At 38.1% G+C, this 21535-nt stretch overlaps 1 protein-coding gene across 4 annotated transcripts in view; it reads left to right on the plus strand.

Moving 5' to 3' along the window:
* Nucleotides 1-21535, plus strand: part of LOC124795352 — a 130269-nt gene that overhangs the window by 25333 nt on the left and 83401 nt on the right. For all 4 annotated transcript variants that reach the window (XM_047259344.1, XM_047259342.1, XM_047259340.1 and 1 more), the window contains one exon: nt 9364-9519. In XM_047259344.1, the coding sequence (XP_047115300.1) occupies nt 9364-9519 (156 nt within the window). The remainder of the gene's footprint in view (nt 1-9363; nt 9520-21535) is intronic.

Below are 21535 nucleotides of genomic sequence, written 5' to 3' on the forward strand. Positions count from 1 at the left end.
AAATAGCATTCATTATCACAGGAAACTCATGCCACCTGAGCATTCCGGAGGTGCCCAGCGTTTGCGTATACAGTACCTCTCTTCACACCAGTGTGAAGAGCATGTCATTCTTTGTGCTCTGGATGAAGATTTTTGTGGAACATGTTAATGTATAGCTTGGAACTTGGCTGAGATGTGAGGGACATTCACATATGGATGGGATTGTTGTATCGACTTTCACTCGGTGGTGTAATACTCAATACACACCATGGTTTGCATTTGAATTTTTCTAGCAAGAGGCTGCTACCATGTCTAATCCACTCTGTTGAAGCAGTATCCACCCTTTCCTGGTGGTTATCATTGTGTTCTCCATGCGTTGTATAGGGCAAACTTATCTGAAAGATTGAGCTGCAGAATAAATATAACTACAGTTGAAACAGATAAACAGTACAACAAAAGAGTGGAGCTTGGACAAAGCCAAGGGTGTTAAAGAAAGTTCATTTAGTGTCTTTCATCAAAACATCAGAAGCCTCATAAATAATATGGATGATCTTCTCACATCCATACAGGAATATGGAAGGGTAGGTGGGATTTCAAGAGACTTGTGCATGCCAGAACATTATATGGATGTCACTGAAACTGAACAGATTCATCTTAACAGATACAAGTTGATATCACACTATTCTACAACCAATAAAAAGAAAGAGGGAGTGGGCATATTTGCAAAAGATGAAGTTAAGTCCCAGGCTCTCTAGCTTAACAAATGTTGAGTTGAACCGCTTTTCAAATGTTGCACCACATTAATGGACCAGGAAACACACACAGTTGTAGTAATAGTAGTTTACAGGCAACCACCAATAAGTATCTTAAGCTTCATAAAGCAGCTGGCAACAATTTGAACAAATGACGCAGACTTAAATTGTAGAATCATATTTTGTGGAGTCTTCAGTGTTGATTTCTGGAGTTGTTGATGCCCATCTTTGGATTATGTTCTACAGTACAATTCCCTGTTAGGGCTGGAAGGCATGATGCAACACCTCTTGACAGTATTTTTAGACTCAACAACCTGCTGTGATTTAGCCACAAAACCAATAGTCAGTGAGTTATGTGACCATGATGGTCAAATGTTAACAATAAAATGTACTTTCCAGTTAGATACAGACCACAGAAAAAAGTGTCATATTACAGAATCATAAATGATGACTCGATCACAGTGTTTAGAGAGAAACTGTGTGAAGACTGTTGCGGAGGAATTTATAAAGCAGACATTGCTGATGGAACGTTTAACTTTTTCTTAAATGTATTCCTACAGCACTTTGGGGTATGCTTTCCACTTAAACAAATAGAGGTAAAGTTAACCTAAAGCAAGAAAATTGTGTGGATAATTCTGGGGGATTAAAGTATCTTGCGCTAAGAAGAGGAAATTCTACGTAATTCAGAGAGCAAGTAGTACCAATAGTTGAGATTTGAAACTCCATTACCACCAGTATTACTGAATTCTCCACTCTGCCATAACTTAAATAATAATAAGAAGAAGAATAGGCCTCCGGTATGTTCTGCCAGTCGTAAAAGGCGACGAAAAGAACAAACCACTAATAGGGCTAACCCCCCTTTTAGTGTGATTAGTTGGTTCAGGACAGAACTAAAGAAGGCTCGGACAAGCGCCGTCATGGTCGGGGACGACGCTTGAACCCTATGCCCGCTCACAATGGTAACGACACTGCTAGCCAACTGGAAAATGATTTAAATCCAAATAGAGGTGTTTTGCAGGATATGCTTCCTGCAACCACCCTAGAAGGAAAACAAAGACAGAGGATGAGATGGTCAGATGAAGTTAATCGACACCTCATGTTCTGTTATTACCAAGCAACAAACCTAGGAACCAACACAACTGGATACAGATCACAAGTATACACAACATTTATTACCAGATACCCAGAATTAAAATTTTTAACAGAACAACGACTAGCTGATCAGATCCGTGTAATAATAAAAAATAACAGGATACCCCAGTCAGAATTAGAAAACATCAAACAACAAGTACAACAAATACTGGAACAAAATAATGTGCAATCAGAAGAAGAAGAAAATACAGTAATGGACTCAAACATCCCAGAGCAAACAAACAAAGAACAACACGCACCAATTAAACAATCAGAGGAAAACGAAATCTTAAGACAGCCACCAGAACAAGCCCAAATAGAACACGAAGTGACACAGATGTTAGATATAGAAGAAAAATTTCAGCTAACGTATATAGAATACAAAGACACAAATACAGACATTAGACCATTCTTGCATAGACCACCAAATAACCCACAAGTCGAAACAACAATAAAAACTATCAACACAATCATACACAACAAAATAAATGAAAACACAACTATGGAAGAGTTACAACTACTGGTTTATATAGGAGCACTCACTACACTAAATATACACACTAGGCAGAGATCAGAACCAACCAACACACAGAAGAAACCCACAAAACCAGCATGGCAACACAGGCTACAGATCAAAATAGAAAAACTGAGAAAAGACATCGGACAGCTAACACAATTTATAAGAAATGAAATCTCGGAAAAAAAACGAAAAAGGTTAGGTAAAATCTCACAACTAGAAGCGACAGAGCAATTAGACGAAAAGAAGCAGAAATTACAAGCATTAGCCAAACGACTCAGAAGATACAAAAAAAGTGAAAATAGAAGGAAACAAAACCAAACATTCAACACAAACCAAAAGAAATTTTACCAGACAATAGATAACACACACATTAAAATAAACAATCCACCAAACATAACAGACATGGAACACTTCTGGAGCAACATATGGTCAAACCCGGTACAACATAACAGGCATGCACGGTGGATACAAGCAGAAACAGACACATACAAGATGATACCACAAATGCCTGAAGTGATAATTTTGCAACATGAAGTCACCCAAGCAATTAATTCTACTCACAATTGGAAAGCCCCTGGAAATGATAAAGTAGCAAATTTCTGGTTAAAGAAGTTCACCTCAACACATCTAACTAAATTATTTAACAGTTACATTGCAGACCCATACACATTCCCTGATACACTTACACACGGAATAACATATCTGAAACCTAAAGATCAAGCAGACACAGCGAACCCAGCTAAATATCGCCCCATAACATGCCTACCAACAATATACAAAATATTAACTTCAGTCATTAAACAGAAATTAATGACACATACAACACAGAACAAAATTATAAATGAAGAACAAAAAGGCTGTTGCAAAGGAGCACGAGGATGTAAAGAGCAACTGATAATAGATGCAGAGGTGACATATCAAGCTAAAACTAAACAAAGGTCACTACACTACGCATACATTGATTACCAAAAAGCTTTTGATAGTGTACCCCACTCATGGTTACTACAAATATTGGAAATATACAAAGTAGATCCTAAATTGATACAGTTCCTAAACATAGTAATGAAAAATTGGAAAACCACACTTAATATCCAAACAAATTCAAATAATATCACATCACAGCCAATACAGATTAAGCGTGGAATATACCAAGGAGACTCATTAAGTCCTTTCTGGTTCTGCCTTGCTCTGAACCCACTATCCAACATGCTAAATAATACAAATTATGGATACAATATTACTGGAACATACCCACACAAAATCACACATTTGCTATACATGGATGATCTAAAACTACTGGCAGCAACAAATCAACAACTCAACCAATTACTAAAGATAACAGAAGGATTCAGCAATGATATAAGTATGGCTTTTGGAACAGACAAATGTAAGAAAAATAGCATAGTCAAGGGAAAACACACTAAACAAGAAGATTACATATTGGATAACCACAGCGACTGCATAGAAGCGATGGAAAAAACGGATGCCTATAAATATCTATGATACAGACAAAAAATAGGAATAGATAATACAAATATTAAAGAAGAACTAAAAGGAAAATATAAACAAAGACTAACAAAAATACTGAAAACAGAGTTGACAGCAAGAAACAAGACAAAAGCTATAAATACTTATGCCATACCAATATTGACCTACTCATTTGGAGTAGTGAAATGGAGTAACACAGACCTAGAAGCACTCAATACACTTACACGATCACAATGCCACAAATACAGAATACATCACATACATTCAGCAACAGAAAGATTCACATTAAGCAGAAAGGAAGGAGGAAGGGGATTTATCGACATAAAAAACCTACATTTGGACAGGTAGACAATTTAAGAAAATTCTTTCTAGAACGAGCAGAAACTAGCAAAATACACAAGGCAATCACTCATATAAATACATCGGCTACACCACTGCAATTTCATAACCACTTCTACAACCCTTTAGATCACATAACATCAACAGATACGAAGAAAGTAAATTGGAAAAAGAAAACACTTCATGGCAAGCACTCGTATCATCTAACACAGCCACACATCGATCAAGACGCATCCAACACATGGCTAAGAAAAGGCAATATATACAGTGAGACAGAAGGATTCATGATTGCAATACAGGATCAAACAATAAACACCAGGTATTACAGCAAGCATATTATTAAAGATCCCAATACCACAACGGATAAATGCAGACTTTGTAAACAACAAATAGAAATAGTAGATCACATCACAAGCGGATGTACAATACTAGCAAATACAGAATACCCCAGAAGACATGACAATGTCGCAAAAATAATACATCAACAGCTTGCCTTACAACATAAACTTTTAAAACAACACGTTCCTACATACAAGTATACACCACAAAATGTACTGGAGAAAAAAACAAATTATACTGGAACAGAACCATTATAACAGATAAAACAATGCCACATAACAAACCTGACATCATACTCACCAATAAAAAGAAGAAATTAACACAACTAATCGAAATATCCATACCCAATACAACAAATATACAAAAGAAAACAGGAGAAAAAATTGAAAAATACATCCAACTGACTGAGGAAGTCAAAGACATGTGGCATCAGGATAAAGTTGACATCATACCAATTATACTATCAACTACAGGAGTCATACCACAAAATATCCACCAGTACATCAATGCAATACAGATACATCCAAACATATATGTACAACTACAGAAATCCGTGATTATTGATACATGTTCAATTACCCAAAAGTTCCTAAATGCAATATAACACATACCATACAGTTAAAAGGAAGTGACGCTTGATCAAGGTTCGCATCACTCCATTTTTAACCGGACTTAACGTCTCAGAAAGTGAAGGAAATAATAATAATAATAATAATAATAATAATAATAATAATAAAATAAATAAAAATTTAAAAAAAACCCTTGTGTACTAATGCAAAAAATAGATAAATAAATGAACAAACAATCACAGAAAAAGAAAAAGAAATATTAGGAACATTGTTAAATAATGAAACAAGGAAACCCCGTCATCCCATTGAAATTGATACCCTAGGCAGGAATGGTGACACTTTCAAATAATTAGCTACCAAATTCAGTGATTACTTCCTCACAGTAGCTGAAAAAACTGGACCCAGTAATAAGCAATCAAATACAGATGTGTTAAATTTACTTGTGTACACACCGTACAGACATCAGTTTCAAAAATACAAGCTTTAAGCTTAAGTAATAACACCAGCATGGGGGAACATAATGTGTGGAATGCCACAGGTATTGGTACAGAGTCCACTCTCATTTCTAACCTACATATGTGATCTTCCAATTCCTTTAAAGGGCAGTTCAAGAACTGTAATGTTTGCTGATGACAGACATACTAATCAAGGGCCCAAACTCAACACCAACAGGCACAGCTCAGATTATAGCCAAACAGGCCTACGACTGGTTCGCAGCTAACAGCTTGAGTTTTAATAGCACAAAGGCTTGTGTTACACAACTTCAAACAAAGCAACTTGTTAGCACCAGAATCAGACATTAACTGCAATGTTCTGAATGGAGCACAAAGCGTGAAATTCGTTGGGTACCACTGGATGACAATTTAAAGTGGACTCAACACACAGATAAACTAAGCGAGAAGCACAGTTGAGTGTGTTATGCCCTTATAAGGATCTCGTATCTTGTTGACCTAAAGTATTGGCTTGTTTTGCATATTCTCAGTCCCTGTTGCCTTATGGAGTTACCTTCACAGGCAGTGCACCTAAAATAAATAAAGTGATTCTTCAGAAAAAGTGAGCAATAGGAATACTAAGTGAAGTAAGTGGCCATACCTCTCGTAGAAGCGTCTTTATTATTATTATTATTATTATTATTATTATTAAAGCATGTTGGACTTCCTACAGCCACTTCCCTGTAGCTGTATTGCTTAATGGTTTTTGTTGCCATCAGTGAAGAGTCAGTTTCTGCTGAACTGTAATTTACACAGTCTCAATACATGACATAAAGATAATTTTCTTGTAGACTTTGCCCCCTCGTCCAAGGTTCAGGGAATCATTACGTATTCCAGCAGGAAGGCATTCAACAAGCTCTCATCTGATGTAAAGCGACAGATTGGGAATCCCCTTGTCCTTTGAAAGAAAATTAAAACAGTACATCTTTAGCCACTCATTCTACAAATTATCTGAATATTTAGTGTCAGGGATTGAAAAGTTCTCTTTAGCCACTTGGCAAATAGGAGTGTGTGTCACAAAGTTACACGACGAGCAGTAATGTCCGTAAATGTGACTCAGTATTTACAGAACAGCAGTTAATTACATCAAAAGAAAATTCAGTTGAGAGGACAGAAATGGAGTTACTAGGTAGTAGTTGCAGTCGGGAGAGAAAGCGCATAGTGCCACCACAAGCCATAGGAACAACCTGCCTGGCTTTCAGAACTAATAGTTCCTTCATTGGGGAGGAGAGAGGAAAAGGTTAAAATAAAGTGCAGGTCAGTCAGACCCCAGGGTGAGAGGGCCCATCTATAGTCAGGATGAGGGGAGGCAAGGGTGAGGGGGTGGGCATAAGAGGGAGTAGTGTTGTAAATTCATACCCACAATGGTGGGTTCCTTACTTTGCTCCAGGAGGAGATGAGAGGATACTATAACACATAAAATATTTGTTTGCATTATTACAACATAGATAAGAAGAATTATATAAGTTTGTACAATTAGTTTCCGCAGGAATGTCACCAATATTTACAACTGTCTCGGAACATTAATGTATCACTTGACATGGACAAGATGCGAGTGTGTCACTCAGAGTACGTTTGACAATAACTTTCACACAGTGTTCTGCTTAATGCACTGATCACACATGTTGTTGTCTTACTCGATAATTGCAGAAAGGGCAGCGCAGTATTGTGCTCCGCCATAAGTAGAAGATCCATTGTAGTGTCATGGTGAACATTTCTGGGCATGGCTATGCAGGTGTCAATCATTCATCGATGCAGCTCAAAGTGACTACCTTTTCTTGTGGTTGCAACATGAGGCATTGACCTTGCTTGGTCACCACACTCTTTGGACAACACCATGAATATGTGATCAAATGATAAATGTATTGGGAAGTGGGTATAAGAATTCTGAGACCCTTAAAGAGGCCTTTGCAAGATGTGTGGTTATCTTCTTTACACAATATTCTTACTGTCCATTTCTGCTGAATAAATACTAAAGTTACAGTTGGTGCATTACCCCTAACAGGATTTTTGCAGTGCTTATATCCTGTCACTCATGTTGTATGATCTACAGTACTTCTGTAACTCATTCTTCATGTCACTTGTATTTTGCTTGATTCCAAATCTGTAAATAAAAGGATTTCTAAAGTGAATATACAGCCAAACAAGGATAGAAAAAAGTACTACCTGTGAAATGGTAGCAGACTGTCAGATATGTACAATACCAGACCAAACACTAGATTTCGGAACCAGTAGTTCTTTCATTTTACAAAAGTTTCAGGTGGGTTCTACATATGCATCTAAATCTGTATTCTGCAAACCACTGTGAAGAACACAACAGCAGGTACTTCTGTTGTACTGCATACTTCTGCTTCTTCTCATGCCATTTGTGTACAGAATGCATCCGTGGGCACAATAATTAGTGTGATACCATCTTTGTAGGCCCAATGGGAGTGAAATGCAGGAGGCTGTAGATTATTCCTAGATTCCTCTCTTAGTACTGGTGCCCAAAATTTCATAAATGTGTTTTCACAGGATAACCGGCACCTGTCTTCGAGCATCTGCTATCTGCCAACTCGTGTTTTTCATTGTTTTCATAGCACTCTCTTGTGGGTCACACAAACCTATCACAATTTGTGCAGCCCTTCTTTATGTACAGTCAGTGTCCCTGCTAGTCCATTTGGTGCACTTGAGCATTATTGTAGGATAGGCCACACAAGTATTTTGTAAGCATATTCCTTTGTAGGCTGACCTCAGCCAGTATCGTACCAGTGAACCAAAGTCTGCAACCTGCTTTAAATATGACATAGACTATGTCATCATTCTATTCCATATCCCAGCAAACTGGTTACACCTGAGTATTTTGTTTCTTGACTGAGTCCAATGTTATTCACTTAGACTGTATCACATTTCTTAATTTTTTCAACTGTGCTGTTTTACATTCTGAACATTTAACGAACATTGACAATATTTGAATCATTTTGTAATCTTTTATTAATATACAACATTAATATCACTGGTCACAACACACTTTCCTGAATTGCTCTTACATCTATCAATGGTTCTCCATCCACCATAATGTGCAGAGTCCACCTGATCGAGAAATCCAATATAGTTAAAGGTTTTGATAATAACCACTGCTGTGTCAAATTCTTTTTGGAAACCAAGAAACGTTGCATTTCTATGAGTACACAGTAAAATCAGTTGAAAACACAATTAAGATAAAAATGGCAAAGCAACTTGAGAGGAAACCCATAATAATTTTATCATCGTGTGAATAGACTTGGCTATGGGATCATGGTGGAAGGTTGTAATTTTTACACAAGAAATTAAACTTTGTTGCTTATATTTCACATAACCTAATTTTCCAACTGAAAGCCAATTGTTTAGTAAACTTACTAAAATGACATCTCAGTCTGAAACCCATGTTGTGTAAATTAAATAGTTTGAAACATAGGTAAAAACGTATGTTATCTTCTGTAAAACTGATTTTATTAATTTTACTTTAGGTAGACAAATACCAAGATATTTATATTTATTTATTGTTTGTCAATGGTAATTCTTGAATAGTCTCACATCTTACATCAGTTTCACATCCTTCATCAGTTTGTAAATGAAGAAACCACCTGGTTCCAATAGCCACAATGTCCTTCAGTTAACAGTGGTTGCAATGTCCTAGGTAAGTACATACTATGTAAAGTGTACTGAAAACAAGCAGTGAAAGTTAATGAGATTTATCTGAGCTGCCAGGTATTTATTTCTCGCATTGGTTTCAGCTCTTTGAAGATACTGACATGCCACATTCTGTGTGTTACAACTGTGCTGCCGTTTTGTTATCCTGGCATAGTTTATACACAAAATGCATGGAAGCTCAAAAGAAGTTAAAGAGCCTTGCTGTTATTGCAATGGCATACCGAATGTCAACTAAAGAGGTGAGTGCTTCATCAATTCCCTTTTTTGTGTACAGGCAGGTTATGTACGGACAGGAATACAAAAAACTGAAAATGTCAGGTGGAATGTTTATTTTTATTTTTCTGCTTCTCTGTGAGTCTGCAAGCCAAAACTATTTGATCAGGAAATGAGCCACTGTATGATTCACAAAAAGCTGAAACCAAAATTTAAAACCAGAAAAGAAGACTGTGAAAAATAAAGAAATAAAACAAAAATTGACAATAGTAGATATAATAAATAACATGTTACAATGCAGTTTTGTAAACTACTGCAAGGATCTTCTGTACAGAATAAAAGTAGTGTGTCATGAGAAAGTCTTTCAGGGTAGATTTCAAAATCTAGGGTTCTTCACCTGCTACTGAAAAATAAAACCTGCAGAATGGTGACAATCAATGAAACTCATCTACTTCATACACAAACAAAAATTGAACTGTAATTTTTATTTTGCATTTTTATCAATCTACATCTACATCCATACTCTTCAAACCACCATGCAGTGCATGGCAGATGGTATGTTCCATTGTACCAGGTATTAGGGTTTCTTCCTGTCCCATTCATATAAGAAGCACATGTCCCAAATTCTGCAGCCATTTCTCAAGCTGTGTCCTGGGAATTGTCTCTCCCTGATCACCAGCTCAAAATATTTTATGCAATGTATTACACTGGTATCCATACAAGATTCAGCATGTGCACAAAATGAAGTGCCAAGATAGGCTTCATGGTTATTCATTGTGTTTTATTTGGAATTAAATGTGTGTGATGTTCTAGAACAGGTGTGTACACACTTAAAGATCAGGCACTTTGGTGAGAGATCTTGAAAATATATTTTGGGTACTGTGTAAACAGCATACATAAAACTCGACAGCATTAGTGACACAATTGTAACCAAGTCAGCTAAAATATAAGTGTTTTTTTCCCTCATGTAATAACAGGAAACAAACTCATTTGAAACATAGTTATGTACATTGCAATAGTTTCACATTTCAGTCTTTTGAACAGAAATCTGCAAGAAATTGTCTATTGAGTTCTTGAGAAAATTCATGTACGGAAGCCTGTATTTAGAATGATGAGTTACTTTCTCATATTTATCCCATAAGTATGCCAGGTGCTGTATGTTATCCATTAATTTAAGTCCAAAAATTATATGAAATGTGTGCGCCATGATTCACGTTGTTGCGTGTCACTTTGCTTTGGCAAGCGGTTTACATTGGGGTATCATGACAGTAGACACCTGTATGTTACGTATGTCCATTCTATTGATCCGCCGAATCGTGTCCCTTGCTGTGTGCCATACGTCGGCAAATTTCGGGCACTTAAAACATTGTACAACTCCTTCCTCCGAATTACAATTTCCACATGCGGCTGAAAGTTTTAACTGGATGGAGTAAAGCTTGGAGTTGGTCTGTATTGTCCAGTTTATCATTTTGCACCAAGTCGATCTGGCTGGCACTTTCTGGTATTATTTTCCCACATGATTTTCCAGCTGAGCTGCGGTAGTCACAGTTCCCATGTATTAGGAATTAGTATTCTTTTGAGAAGTATGGCCACATCTGTTGATATGTAGCTTTTATTGAGCTAATAATTTTAGACAAATTGTAATGAGTGTGTGATACTGACAATATAAATCGTTGCTAGCTCTGATGTCGGGTGATATTTGTAAAACAATACAGCAGTTCGTGTGTGTGGTCCCTTTTGTATTATACACTTAGTTCTGTTGATGAGGAGTGGTGCACATTTTGCATGCAAGTCTGTTAGTCCCAGTCCACCCTCATTTAAGCTGAGGGTGCAAGTTGGCAGAGAAACCTTAAAAAGATTTCATCCCTCCCTATTTTTTTGGGCATTGGGAGGACCTGGGCCAAGTTCCACACTTTTGCAAGAATTTTTGTGTTTTACCCTTGTTTAGAAAGTCACATTGGTATTTTGAATGCTAAACTACTTGTCACTGTTCTTTATAAATACTGAAATAAATCGAACTATGTAAATGCAAAGAAGCACACATGGTATGTTCAAATGGTTTCAACTTTATTTTAGAACTGTACTCATATAATAGAACAAAGATAGGCAAGGCATATTAAAGTCCAAATATAACAATGATTTACAGCTTTGTGATTCAGTCCACACAAAATGTTAACTGTTTCATCTTTGTATTAAATCCAAATCCATTATACATTTAAATATTATTTCTCTTCAAGCTCACACAGGAAGAAGTTGACGTGATGCAGACTAACACATCAAGCAGAGCTTCAGCAGTGCATTACTACAGATTGATCTTTGATAAGCAATTTTCACAGAGACATTGCTATCTTTATGGCAGGGGTTGCAACAATCATCTGTGTATGTGGAGTACAACTTTAAGTGTATTTTACAAAGTCTATAACTCATTTAGTGTTTTTGCTGGGAGTATAATGTCTTTATATAAACAGAATGAGTTAACATCCTGTGCCATAGCTGTTGAAATCACTGTTCACCTGTAACGGACATGTATTTTCATTTTAAAAGAATGAATCTTTGAATCTACAATGGAATGCACACTGGTGTGAAACTTCCAAATCAGGCTAATACTGGGGCTCGTACCCCAGGCCTTTGCCTTTTATGGGCAACACCCTTAACATTAAGGGTGCTATCTATAGAAGGCAAGACCTCAGTCAGATGTGTAGTTTTTATATCAAGAAGTTTACATCTGTTTTTGTGCTTGGACATACCATCAGTGAGTATAACTATTACCATGTAGACTTAGGGAAGGGTCCCGATGGGATTGCAAACTACTGACTCTGTAAAATAACTGAGACTTGCCAGTTCCACTTCAGAGCTGTTTGCTGTCTGATTATTTTTGGCAAGGTAAGGATAGGAAAGTGGTACATACAGTACTAAGAAGACCAGGATGTGTTCGGGATCTCCCTGAGACAGAATAAATGGGAAGTTTCCAAAATTAGCTCACTGCTGACAGCAGTTGAATAGATATGACCAAATAACTTTGGAGATGTAACCATGTAAATCTCTACATTTATTGCATTGACTTTCCAACTTTTTAATTCCTTCATAAAATAAGATTTGTGAAACTGTGTAAAACAATTATCCATTTTGGCTACAACTTCATCAGTGGAATCAGATGTTCATCCACACAGCTATTTGTGCAGTTTTGGAAAAAAGAAAAAACTTAATTGCCCAGAGCCAGATCCAAATTTGGAAGTAATTTGAATTGCAGGTCATTTTTCAAAGTGTGTTATGATGATGGAGGAGAATGTCATTGTTTGAAAGAGATAGATTTTCAATGTTAATAATTTCTTTCAATTTGTGCAATAGGAAAGCACAGTACTCCCTGGTGATTGTTTTGCCCTTATGAATGTAGTATGTGACCATCACACCATGACTTTGTGTGCAGATTAAACAATTTTTACTTTCTCTGATTTCCTTTTAGCTTTTGTTACACACAATTTCACACAAATGAAGTGCTCCATGGGATTTCCGATAACAACCAGAGACATAGCCCATTGGCCAGAGGGAACAGATTCAACGATGTCCATTCCTGCAACATGTCCAATTCTTCTATGAGAACCAACAGCAGAACAATCAGAATAGGCTGAGCAGGGCAAAACTTGGGAACAGCTGTTGGTTTAAGTGTGATGTCAGTCTCAAAGTTTTTTGCAGCACCCAGTCCTGGCAAAAGCAGAGACCTGAATATGTGACAGATGCCTGGAATGGGATGGAGCCAGAGATGTATAGGTCCTGAATTTGGAAACCCAAATACTGTAAATGAATTGAGAACAAAAATGTTTGGGTCATTGCCCTGTTTACAGCAAAACACATGACTGGCTGTATAATATGCTGATACTCGGTGTCAGTTGTGAACTGGCCTCGAACAGGAATTGTTTGATCACCATAACTGACCAAACGCCTAATGCCAATTACCTCCATAAAGCCACATGTGCGTCCAAGAACTGATCACAGGCAACCATGACAGACAGCTACCATGTGGTTGTGTTTATGATAAGCTGCTTCCTGTCCCCTCTGGTGTGGGCAGTGACTACAGACCTGTGCTCAAAACAATTGAGACACAAGGAGAACCTGCCTTGGGAAAAGCCCCAGTCTAATTGTGAACAGCTTGAACAAGATGTCAGTGAATGATGCCTGTGCTGTGGAACCAGACACTCTGTCACTATGTCCATTACATCCTCAAACTGTATCATCTGCGAATGCGCAGATGCAACTCTCTGTCTGGAACAGAATAGATGACAGCATTGAACACCAGAAAATGGGCATAGGACTGTTTACAGTGATCATAAATTAATGTGTACTTCCGACATAAACCCAGGAGGTTCAGTGCCTGTGCTAGGTAGGACTGGCCCAGTTTCTTTTGATGCTGGTGAAACTCCATACCAAAAGCCACAACATGGGTTTGCTTTAGATAATAAGCACTGAGTGACTCATACATTTCAGAAAATGACAACACCACTGGGTACCTTAATGGAGCAACTTTCCAAAGCAAGTTAAATGTTTTGGTCTTGATCCAAGACAAGAAAAAGGATTTTTGCAAAAATGGGTCCTCTGTCCAAAATGATGTAAAATGCTGCTGCAAATGCCATACATAATAGTCCCAGCCTTCCTTCACCTCTTGGAATGGTGGAAAAGTTGGGGATGCACGCAGGTGTACCTAGGGCAGTTGCAGAAGGATCGTGACAAGCTGCAACTAACAGAGCAAGTCTAGCTGCTGTTATTGCATTTCAAGCTACTGCTGCTGTTGTCTCAATGGAACCAATGTTGGATCCATTGTGCTGACAGAACATGTGTGAATACAAAAGCAACCTCATAGCCAAAAACTGTAGTATGTACAGTTTTGTTACAAGAACCAAATACACAAGAAATACAGTGGCAGTGACTGAACACGATAGTGACACATGCACTTGAGAACATTAGGAGAGGAGAAGCAGTCCAGGCCGGGTCCAATAAGCAGACTAAGTTTCTTATAGCAAAAATCACAGGACAGTACTAGTCGACAAGTAGAACCTTCAATCAGCACGATTGGTGCAAGAGAGAGCAGGCTGTGCTGTCGATGTGTGGCTGTCTCCACATCACCTGTGGTGGAATTGGCAGGAAGAAAAGAATGCACTTTCATTTGTGTCTCTCACCAGTAGCACTGAATATGAACTCTGTGTTAGTGGTGGCAGACACGTAGATACACCGCCACAATGGCAAATCCATATTTCATCTTCTGTATGAAATGTCAAAAATGCTCATTGACATTGTGTTTAATTAAGTCAAAATACTTCTGACGTCTATTCATTTGAAATCTATTTGGTCAGTGTTTAACAGATTTGGTACTGTAAAAGTTTCCGTATAACATCAATTTTATGTAAAGTCACCACCTGTTGAGAACTTTTCGATATTAACAAGCTTACATATATTCAGTTGGCGTATGAGTGGCTCAGGGAAATGAGAGCCCATCCCAATCAGAGTTTATTTTAATTAAATTAAATTCCAATTTTTCGCAGATACGTAAGTTTCATGAAATATCCTCTGGTATACTATTGCAAAACTGAACAATCATTTTTACCTGGAAATGTTCAAGAGACTATGTGAATAGTTTTCAGAATCAAAGTATTCATTGTTTATGTTAACTTTCAAATATATCTCATTAAAATGGACAAATGTCATATCATGTGAGGATTTGCTAGATGAAACTTGTTTCTTAGGACTCCCATCCTATAATATAATTACACAGCAAACATACATGAAATAAAGCCAGTAGTAGAATGAAAACCAGAAAATTTCTATATTTCATTAACAGCAGTTTCTAAGTCCATTTCAAAATTAACATAAAACAGCAAATAAAGTTTTGATTATTAAATCATTAATTTATGTTTTAGGTTGATCCGTTAATTGTGATCGTAAGATTATCTTAAGGATAACAGTGTAACTTATTGTTTTTGAGAACATACATAGAGAAGGTGTTTAGTCGCAGACAGACACAATGAAACAGAATGATAGAAATAGTTCAGCTACCACACAAAGTCCTTGTTTAGAACAAGAAAACTCTCACACATTCAGAAAACAGGAAGTCACACACACACATGGCCACTGCCCTTGGGTGCTGAGGTCCACCTGCCACTATCATTATTCCATCCTGGACTTGCATTGTTTGTTTTTGGGAGGTCATATTGACAAACCAGATTGTGACCTTGATGATGGATTAAGAAAAAAATTTTGTAGTACCTTCAATCTCTGCTTTTAAATTTTTGTCGAACCTTTTATATTTAGGAGAAATACACTGAGGTGAAAAAAGTCACGGGATAGCAACATGCACATATAAGATGGCAGTAATATCACGTACACAAGGTATAAAAGAGCAGTGTATTGATGGAGCTGTTATTTGTATTCATGTGATTCATGTGAAAAAGTTTTTGACATGATTATGGATGCACAACAGGCATTAATAGACTTTGAACATGGAATGGTAGTTGGAGCTAGATGCATGGGACATTCCATATTGGAATTCATTAGGGAATTTAATATTCTGAGATCCACAGTGTCAATGCATGCTGAGAATACCAAATTTCAGGCATTACCTCTCACCACAGGCAGTGTGCGGCTGACAGCCTTCACTTAATGACTGAGAGCAGCAGATTTGCATAGAGTTGTCAGTGCTAACAGATAAGTAACACTATATGAAATAACTACAGAAATTAATGTGAGACCCACAGTGAATGTATCTGGAAGGACATTGTGGTGAAATCTGGCATTAATGGGCTATTGCAACAGACAATGGACACGAGTACCTCATTGATTGCTGCACTACACTGGGCACTGGATATTATCCTTTCATTTTTTTGCAGACTATTTCTGTCATCAATATATTTGTCACTGAAAGAAAGTTTAGCATACACTGTAATTTCATGTCTGTAAAATTGTAACTATGCTGCCTATGTAATACAGTCTCTTCTTATAACAACATTTTATTTACAATGGTAAAATCTCAGTCCTCATTTTGATGGCTTTTTACAGATACAACTCCTTTTCCAAGTGAATCTACTATATGTATTCTCTTCTCTTTTGTACCAATGTTTGTGTTACATGGAAGGAAGTACACACTGGCACAAGAAACTTACATTTTTGTTTTCCTTAAAAATTCAGCAAATAGTGGCCAGCACATTAAAGTTTGTAAAACAATAATTTTCATTTTTTAGCCCATCTAGGAACAAGGGCTTTGTTTTTGGCTAACAATTTCCAAGCAGGAGTCATCTTTGCAGAGCAGAAATATATTCCTGCTGTCATGCAAAATTTGAAGTTGTTACTGCTATCAACGTTACTATTTATATTAGCTTTAACATGTGATAAATTAGCTATACTGGAGGCTTTACCAAAATAACAGAAACTTCGTTTTGCTGCCACAACAGTGCAGACATGTGCTCCAGGTTGGATTGGGTCATTCTTCCACTTGCATATGGAAACATTGGAGCTGCACACTACAAAACAAGTTCTACTTGAAGATAAACATGTAAGCATGATATTCTACAAACAGATCTTGTGTGGAGTCAGGATAAGTGCTGTTTGCAAAACTCATTTTCTGTTTTTGCTTGGGATGGGCCATCCTTCCACTGGGCCACTCAGTTGTTGAGTGTGACACTGTGAATGTTTTGTGCACAGGTGGACCAAGATTAGGTCCTAAATGGGATATGGGTATCTGGGGGTACCAGGAAATTTACTGAAAATCAAACCCAAAAGTGTTTGGTTCACTGTCTGAGTTTTATTGCTCCATCTCCTTCTGTTAATGGATACAGTAAAAGACAAACTGTAGTATGGCAGGAGGCTGCCACAGCCAGACTCTGGGGTGGATGGTTGCAGGGGTGGGTGGGGGGTATATTGCCCAGAAAGAGAAGCAAGAGAACATGTCCAGTTGCCATGAGAGCTCACAGATGAAGTGATCCTGCAGTACAGGTGTGCTCTCACCAGCTCTTTCCATATCACTTGCTTATCTGTTTCCTGCCCCCTGACTGGCTGGCGGAGGGTACTTTGGGTGCATCCCTCTGTCAGTAGCAGTTGCAATCACTGCCAGCGGTACCCATGTGGAAACGCTGTTCTCATGGACTGAGCATGCATAGATGCGGTATAAGGAAACACCGTTATTGCACCAGCCCAGGTTCAGCTGTAGCTCAACTGTAAAATGAAGTTGGGTATGACAGAAATCCAAGGAGAGAAATAAAATTTATATAAAAAAAATTAATTAATTTTGCAACCACAACTGCTGAGGTGTGTGCTGGTGAATTGTCGTGATAGAAAAGGAATTTTTTGTGGTCCAATCGCCAGAGTTTTCTTGCAGCTCGGTTTTCAAAAGGTCCATTAATGATGAATAATATGCACCTGTAATAGTTTTACCCTTTTCCAGATAGTCGATGAGGATTATCCCTTGCGAATCCCAAAAGACAGTTGCCATAACCTTTCTGGCCGAAGGACTAGTCTTTGCTTTTTTGGTGCAGGTTCTCCATTGGTAACCCGTTATTTAGATTGTTGTTTGGTCTAAGGAGTATAGTAATGTATCCATGTTTCATCCACGGTGACGAAATGATGCTTAAAGTCCTCCGGATTCTTCCTGAATAGCTGCAACCAATCCTTGCAACACTTCACACGATTCTGTTTGTGGTCAAGCGTAAGCAATTGAGGAACCCATCTTGCGGATAGCTTTCTCATGTCCAAATGTTTGTGCAAAATATTATGTACCCATTCATTTGAGATGCCCACAGCACTAGCAATCTCAAGCACCTTAACTCTTCTGTCATCCATCACTATATCATGGATTTTATCAATGATTTGTGGAGTCGTAACCTCGCCAGAACATCCAGAACATTCAGCATCACTTGTGCCCATATGACCACTCTGAAAATTTTGAAACTGCTTATAAACTGTTCTAATTAAAGGTGCAGAGTCACCATAATGTTTATCAAGCTTCTCTATAGTCTCCTGAGGCATTTTGCCTTTCGTAAAGTAATGTTTAATCACCACACAAAATTCTTCTCCGTGCATTTTTTGACAATCACTCGACTTCCTTGATTGTCACGAATGCCAAACACAAAGAAATAGACTAATATGGCTGAAACTTGGTGTGCGTTTTTTCAAAGATGCTACTAACTAAACATGACCTTGATACACGCCAGTGGTGTCATCTCGCGGACTTTGCACAGACTCTCCAACCCATGTATGTAAAATAAGTGCAAAACTGAAACTTAAAAAGTCTGCTACTCTTTAAGACGGGGTTCAAACAGTATTATATATTATGATCCATCCTTGGATTCCAGCACTAGATAATAAGACGGTTGTCATATGTGGGGTGCTATAGCAATTTAGTAATATAAGCTGTGACAGGGGTATTGATGTAGCTTCACACTGAAACAGTCGGCTGGATATTCACAGGTTGAACAATGTCCATAATGTAATGAAAGGGGATGAAGCTAGCATAATGTAATGGACAAGACAGAGGTATTGTGATTTTGTTTGCAATTCACGACAGTCAGCAGTTACACAAAGGCAAATAGAATGGGACACAGAGTTTCAGTTAGCTTATGGCTGTAGCGATCAGTTATCAGAGTTTTGTGATGTTGGCAGGGCTAGTAAGTCTGAACTCGAATATGTAGAAGGATGCAATAAATACAAAAGGTAAGCTAGGACAGCATTTGTGACCAACTGTCCAAGCTCATAGCAGTTCTGGCGAAGTGACACTGAGTGGGGTAGCGCAGCGGTTAGCACACTGGATCCACATTCGGGAGGACGATGTTTCAAACCCATGTCCTGCTATACTGATTTAGGTTTTCTGTGATTTCCCTAAATCGCTTCATGCAAATGCAGGGATGGTTCCTTTGAAAGGGCACAGCTGACTTCCTTCCCCAACCTTCCCTAATCCGATAGGACCGATGACCTCTCTGTTTGGTCCCCTTCCAGTAAATCGGTATATTGCACGTTTACACCAGGTAGCTCACTATGCAATGAACTGGGAGCAGGTGTTCACACTTTTTTTAAAGGAATCTAGTCTCACAACGACTTAAGGATCTAGTTCTTCAACACCAGCACTAATTAAGTCAGATGAAATACCAGCTGACAGGATCCAACAGTACTAACCTGAGAAAGAGGTAGGCACAATCACAGGAAGCGGATAATCTCAAGACGATATTGACCATCTGAAACACAGACAGAATATTCTGGGTGCTTCACTTCATAGAACATTGAGGAGAGAGCAGTGTAGGACAAATAAAGAACACAAATAGTTTTGTAGGTGTTAAATGTGAGAGGTCTACGATGATACAAATGAAAGTGAGTGTGCAGTTGTTGTCTGCAGAAGTACACGTAGGCAATGATCCAATCAGGAATCAAAAGGTAAAGGTGACAGAACCACATGAGGCAAGGTGTAACTACATGCTTAGGAATTTACTTGAGTGTAAGCATGCATTGGGGGCACTGTTTCCCATTATCAATGCTTTTACCTAACTGTCCACTTTGGACATAATTCATACCTTGTGATAGATCCTTGAAAGATAGATAAAATGGACACTGCAACAAGGGAGGAACAATACTTTGGTAGTAATGGCTGGAATAAAAGGACAGAACCTGTTTTGTCAGAGTGACACAGTCTAGGTCATCTTTAACGGAACAACAATAACAGAATAGATTCAGTGACATGGTGGTAGAGTAAGGAATAACAGGAGAGGACTCAAAAATTAACTGCAATGACATGTGTCTATGGACACCCATCAGGTCTAAACAGCAGTACTTGTGGCCATATCTCGTATAAGAAACTGTGTCATTGAGAAATTGTCCTTGTGGCTCCTCGCTTACCAGAGATATGAACTAACATCTCCTTTAAAGTCAGCATTAAAATACTACCGCAAAGCTATGGATGGAGACCCGAGAAGGTAATGGAATGTACTATTCCACCATTAGACCATCATACATCCCTGATAATAATCAATGTAAAATTATGTCGATCTCTCCTTGTTTGTATGGTTGCCCGCTATCTAGTCAGTAAACAGATGTTAGTTCATATCCCTGGTAAGCAAGGGTAAGCGAGGAGCCACAGAGAGAGTTTCTAAGGCACAAGGTATGGCCACCAGTACTGCTGGTTAGACCCTGATGGGTGCCCAGTTGCATGACATTGCAGTTAATTTTTGTGTCTTCCTGTGTTATTCTTTACTCTACCACCATGCCATTGAATCTATTCTGTTATTCTGCTTCTGTTAAAGAGAGGCTAGTCTGGGCTGACCTATACTACATCACTCTGACAGAATAGCCAGGCAAACATGGAATCTTAATATTACAGGTAGGTTCTGCTAGATCTTGTGGGAATACTGCTTTACTCACACCTATACTTCTGAGTGGTTGTGGGTGCAGCCGGAATGTGACTACTGCTAAGAAAGTAGTACAATATTACTCGGCCAGGGCCCATGCAACCTAATCCATGGTACTCAAGTGCAATGTCATGGTAACATGGACCGCTGTGATGCGCAAATAAGTAGTTTCCCACGGGGTAGGAAACCACAGTCACTTAACTATTCACAGAAAAGAAATAAAGTCTCTATTCCAAGCATAAAATCCCCAATTTGGTCAGATAACATATAAGAAATAATGCACATTATCTCACATAACTCACACTCAAATCATTAATTTCCTCACAATATCTCTGATAACCTTTGTAAACATTGAACTTTCAGGTAATGTATCATTTACAATCTAATAGTTTTGACGTGTCTCAAGGGAGAGGGGAGAGGAACTGTCATATTCCCAGGATTAGAGCACTTGAAATACTCAAAATAGAAATATCATGGAGGGGGGGGGGGGGGGGGGGGCGTGGAACAGCAATCAATTATTTATTCACAGAAGAAGAAGAAAAACCTCAGTTGGGAGGGAAGTGATCCCCTCAGAAGTAGACTTCACATAAACAAAGAAGGAATGATGCACTCTACCTAATGTCATCAAATGTGCTTCCTCACATTTAATAATATCCCAGCTTCAACATAA

The sequence above is a fragment of the Schistocerca piceifrons genome, chromosome 4 (assembly GCF_021461385.2).
Source record: "Schistocerca piceifrons isolate TAMUIC-IGC-003096 chromosome 4, iqSchPice1.1, whole genome shotgun sequence".
Lineage (NCBI taxonomy): Eukaryota > Metazoa > Arthropoda > Insecta > Orthoptera > Acrididae > Schistocerca > Schistocerca piceifrons.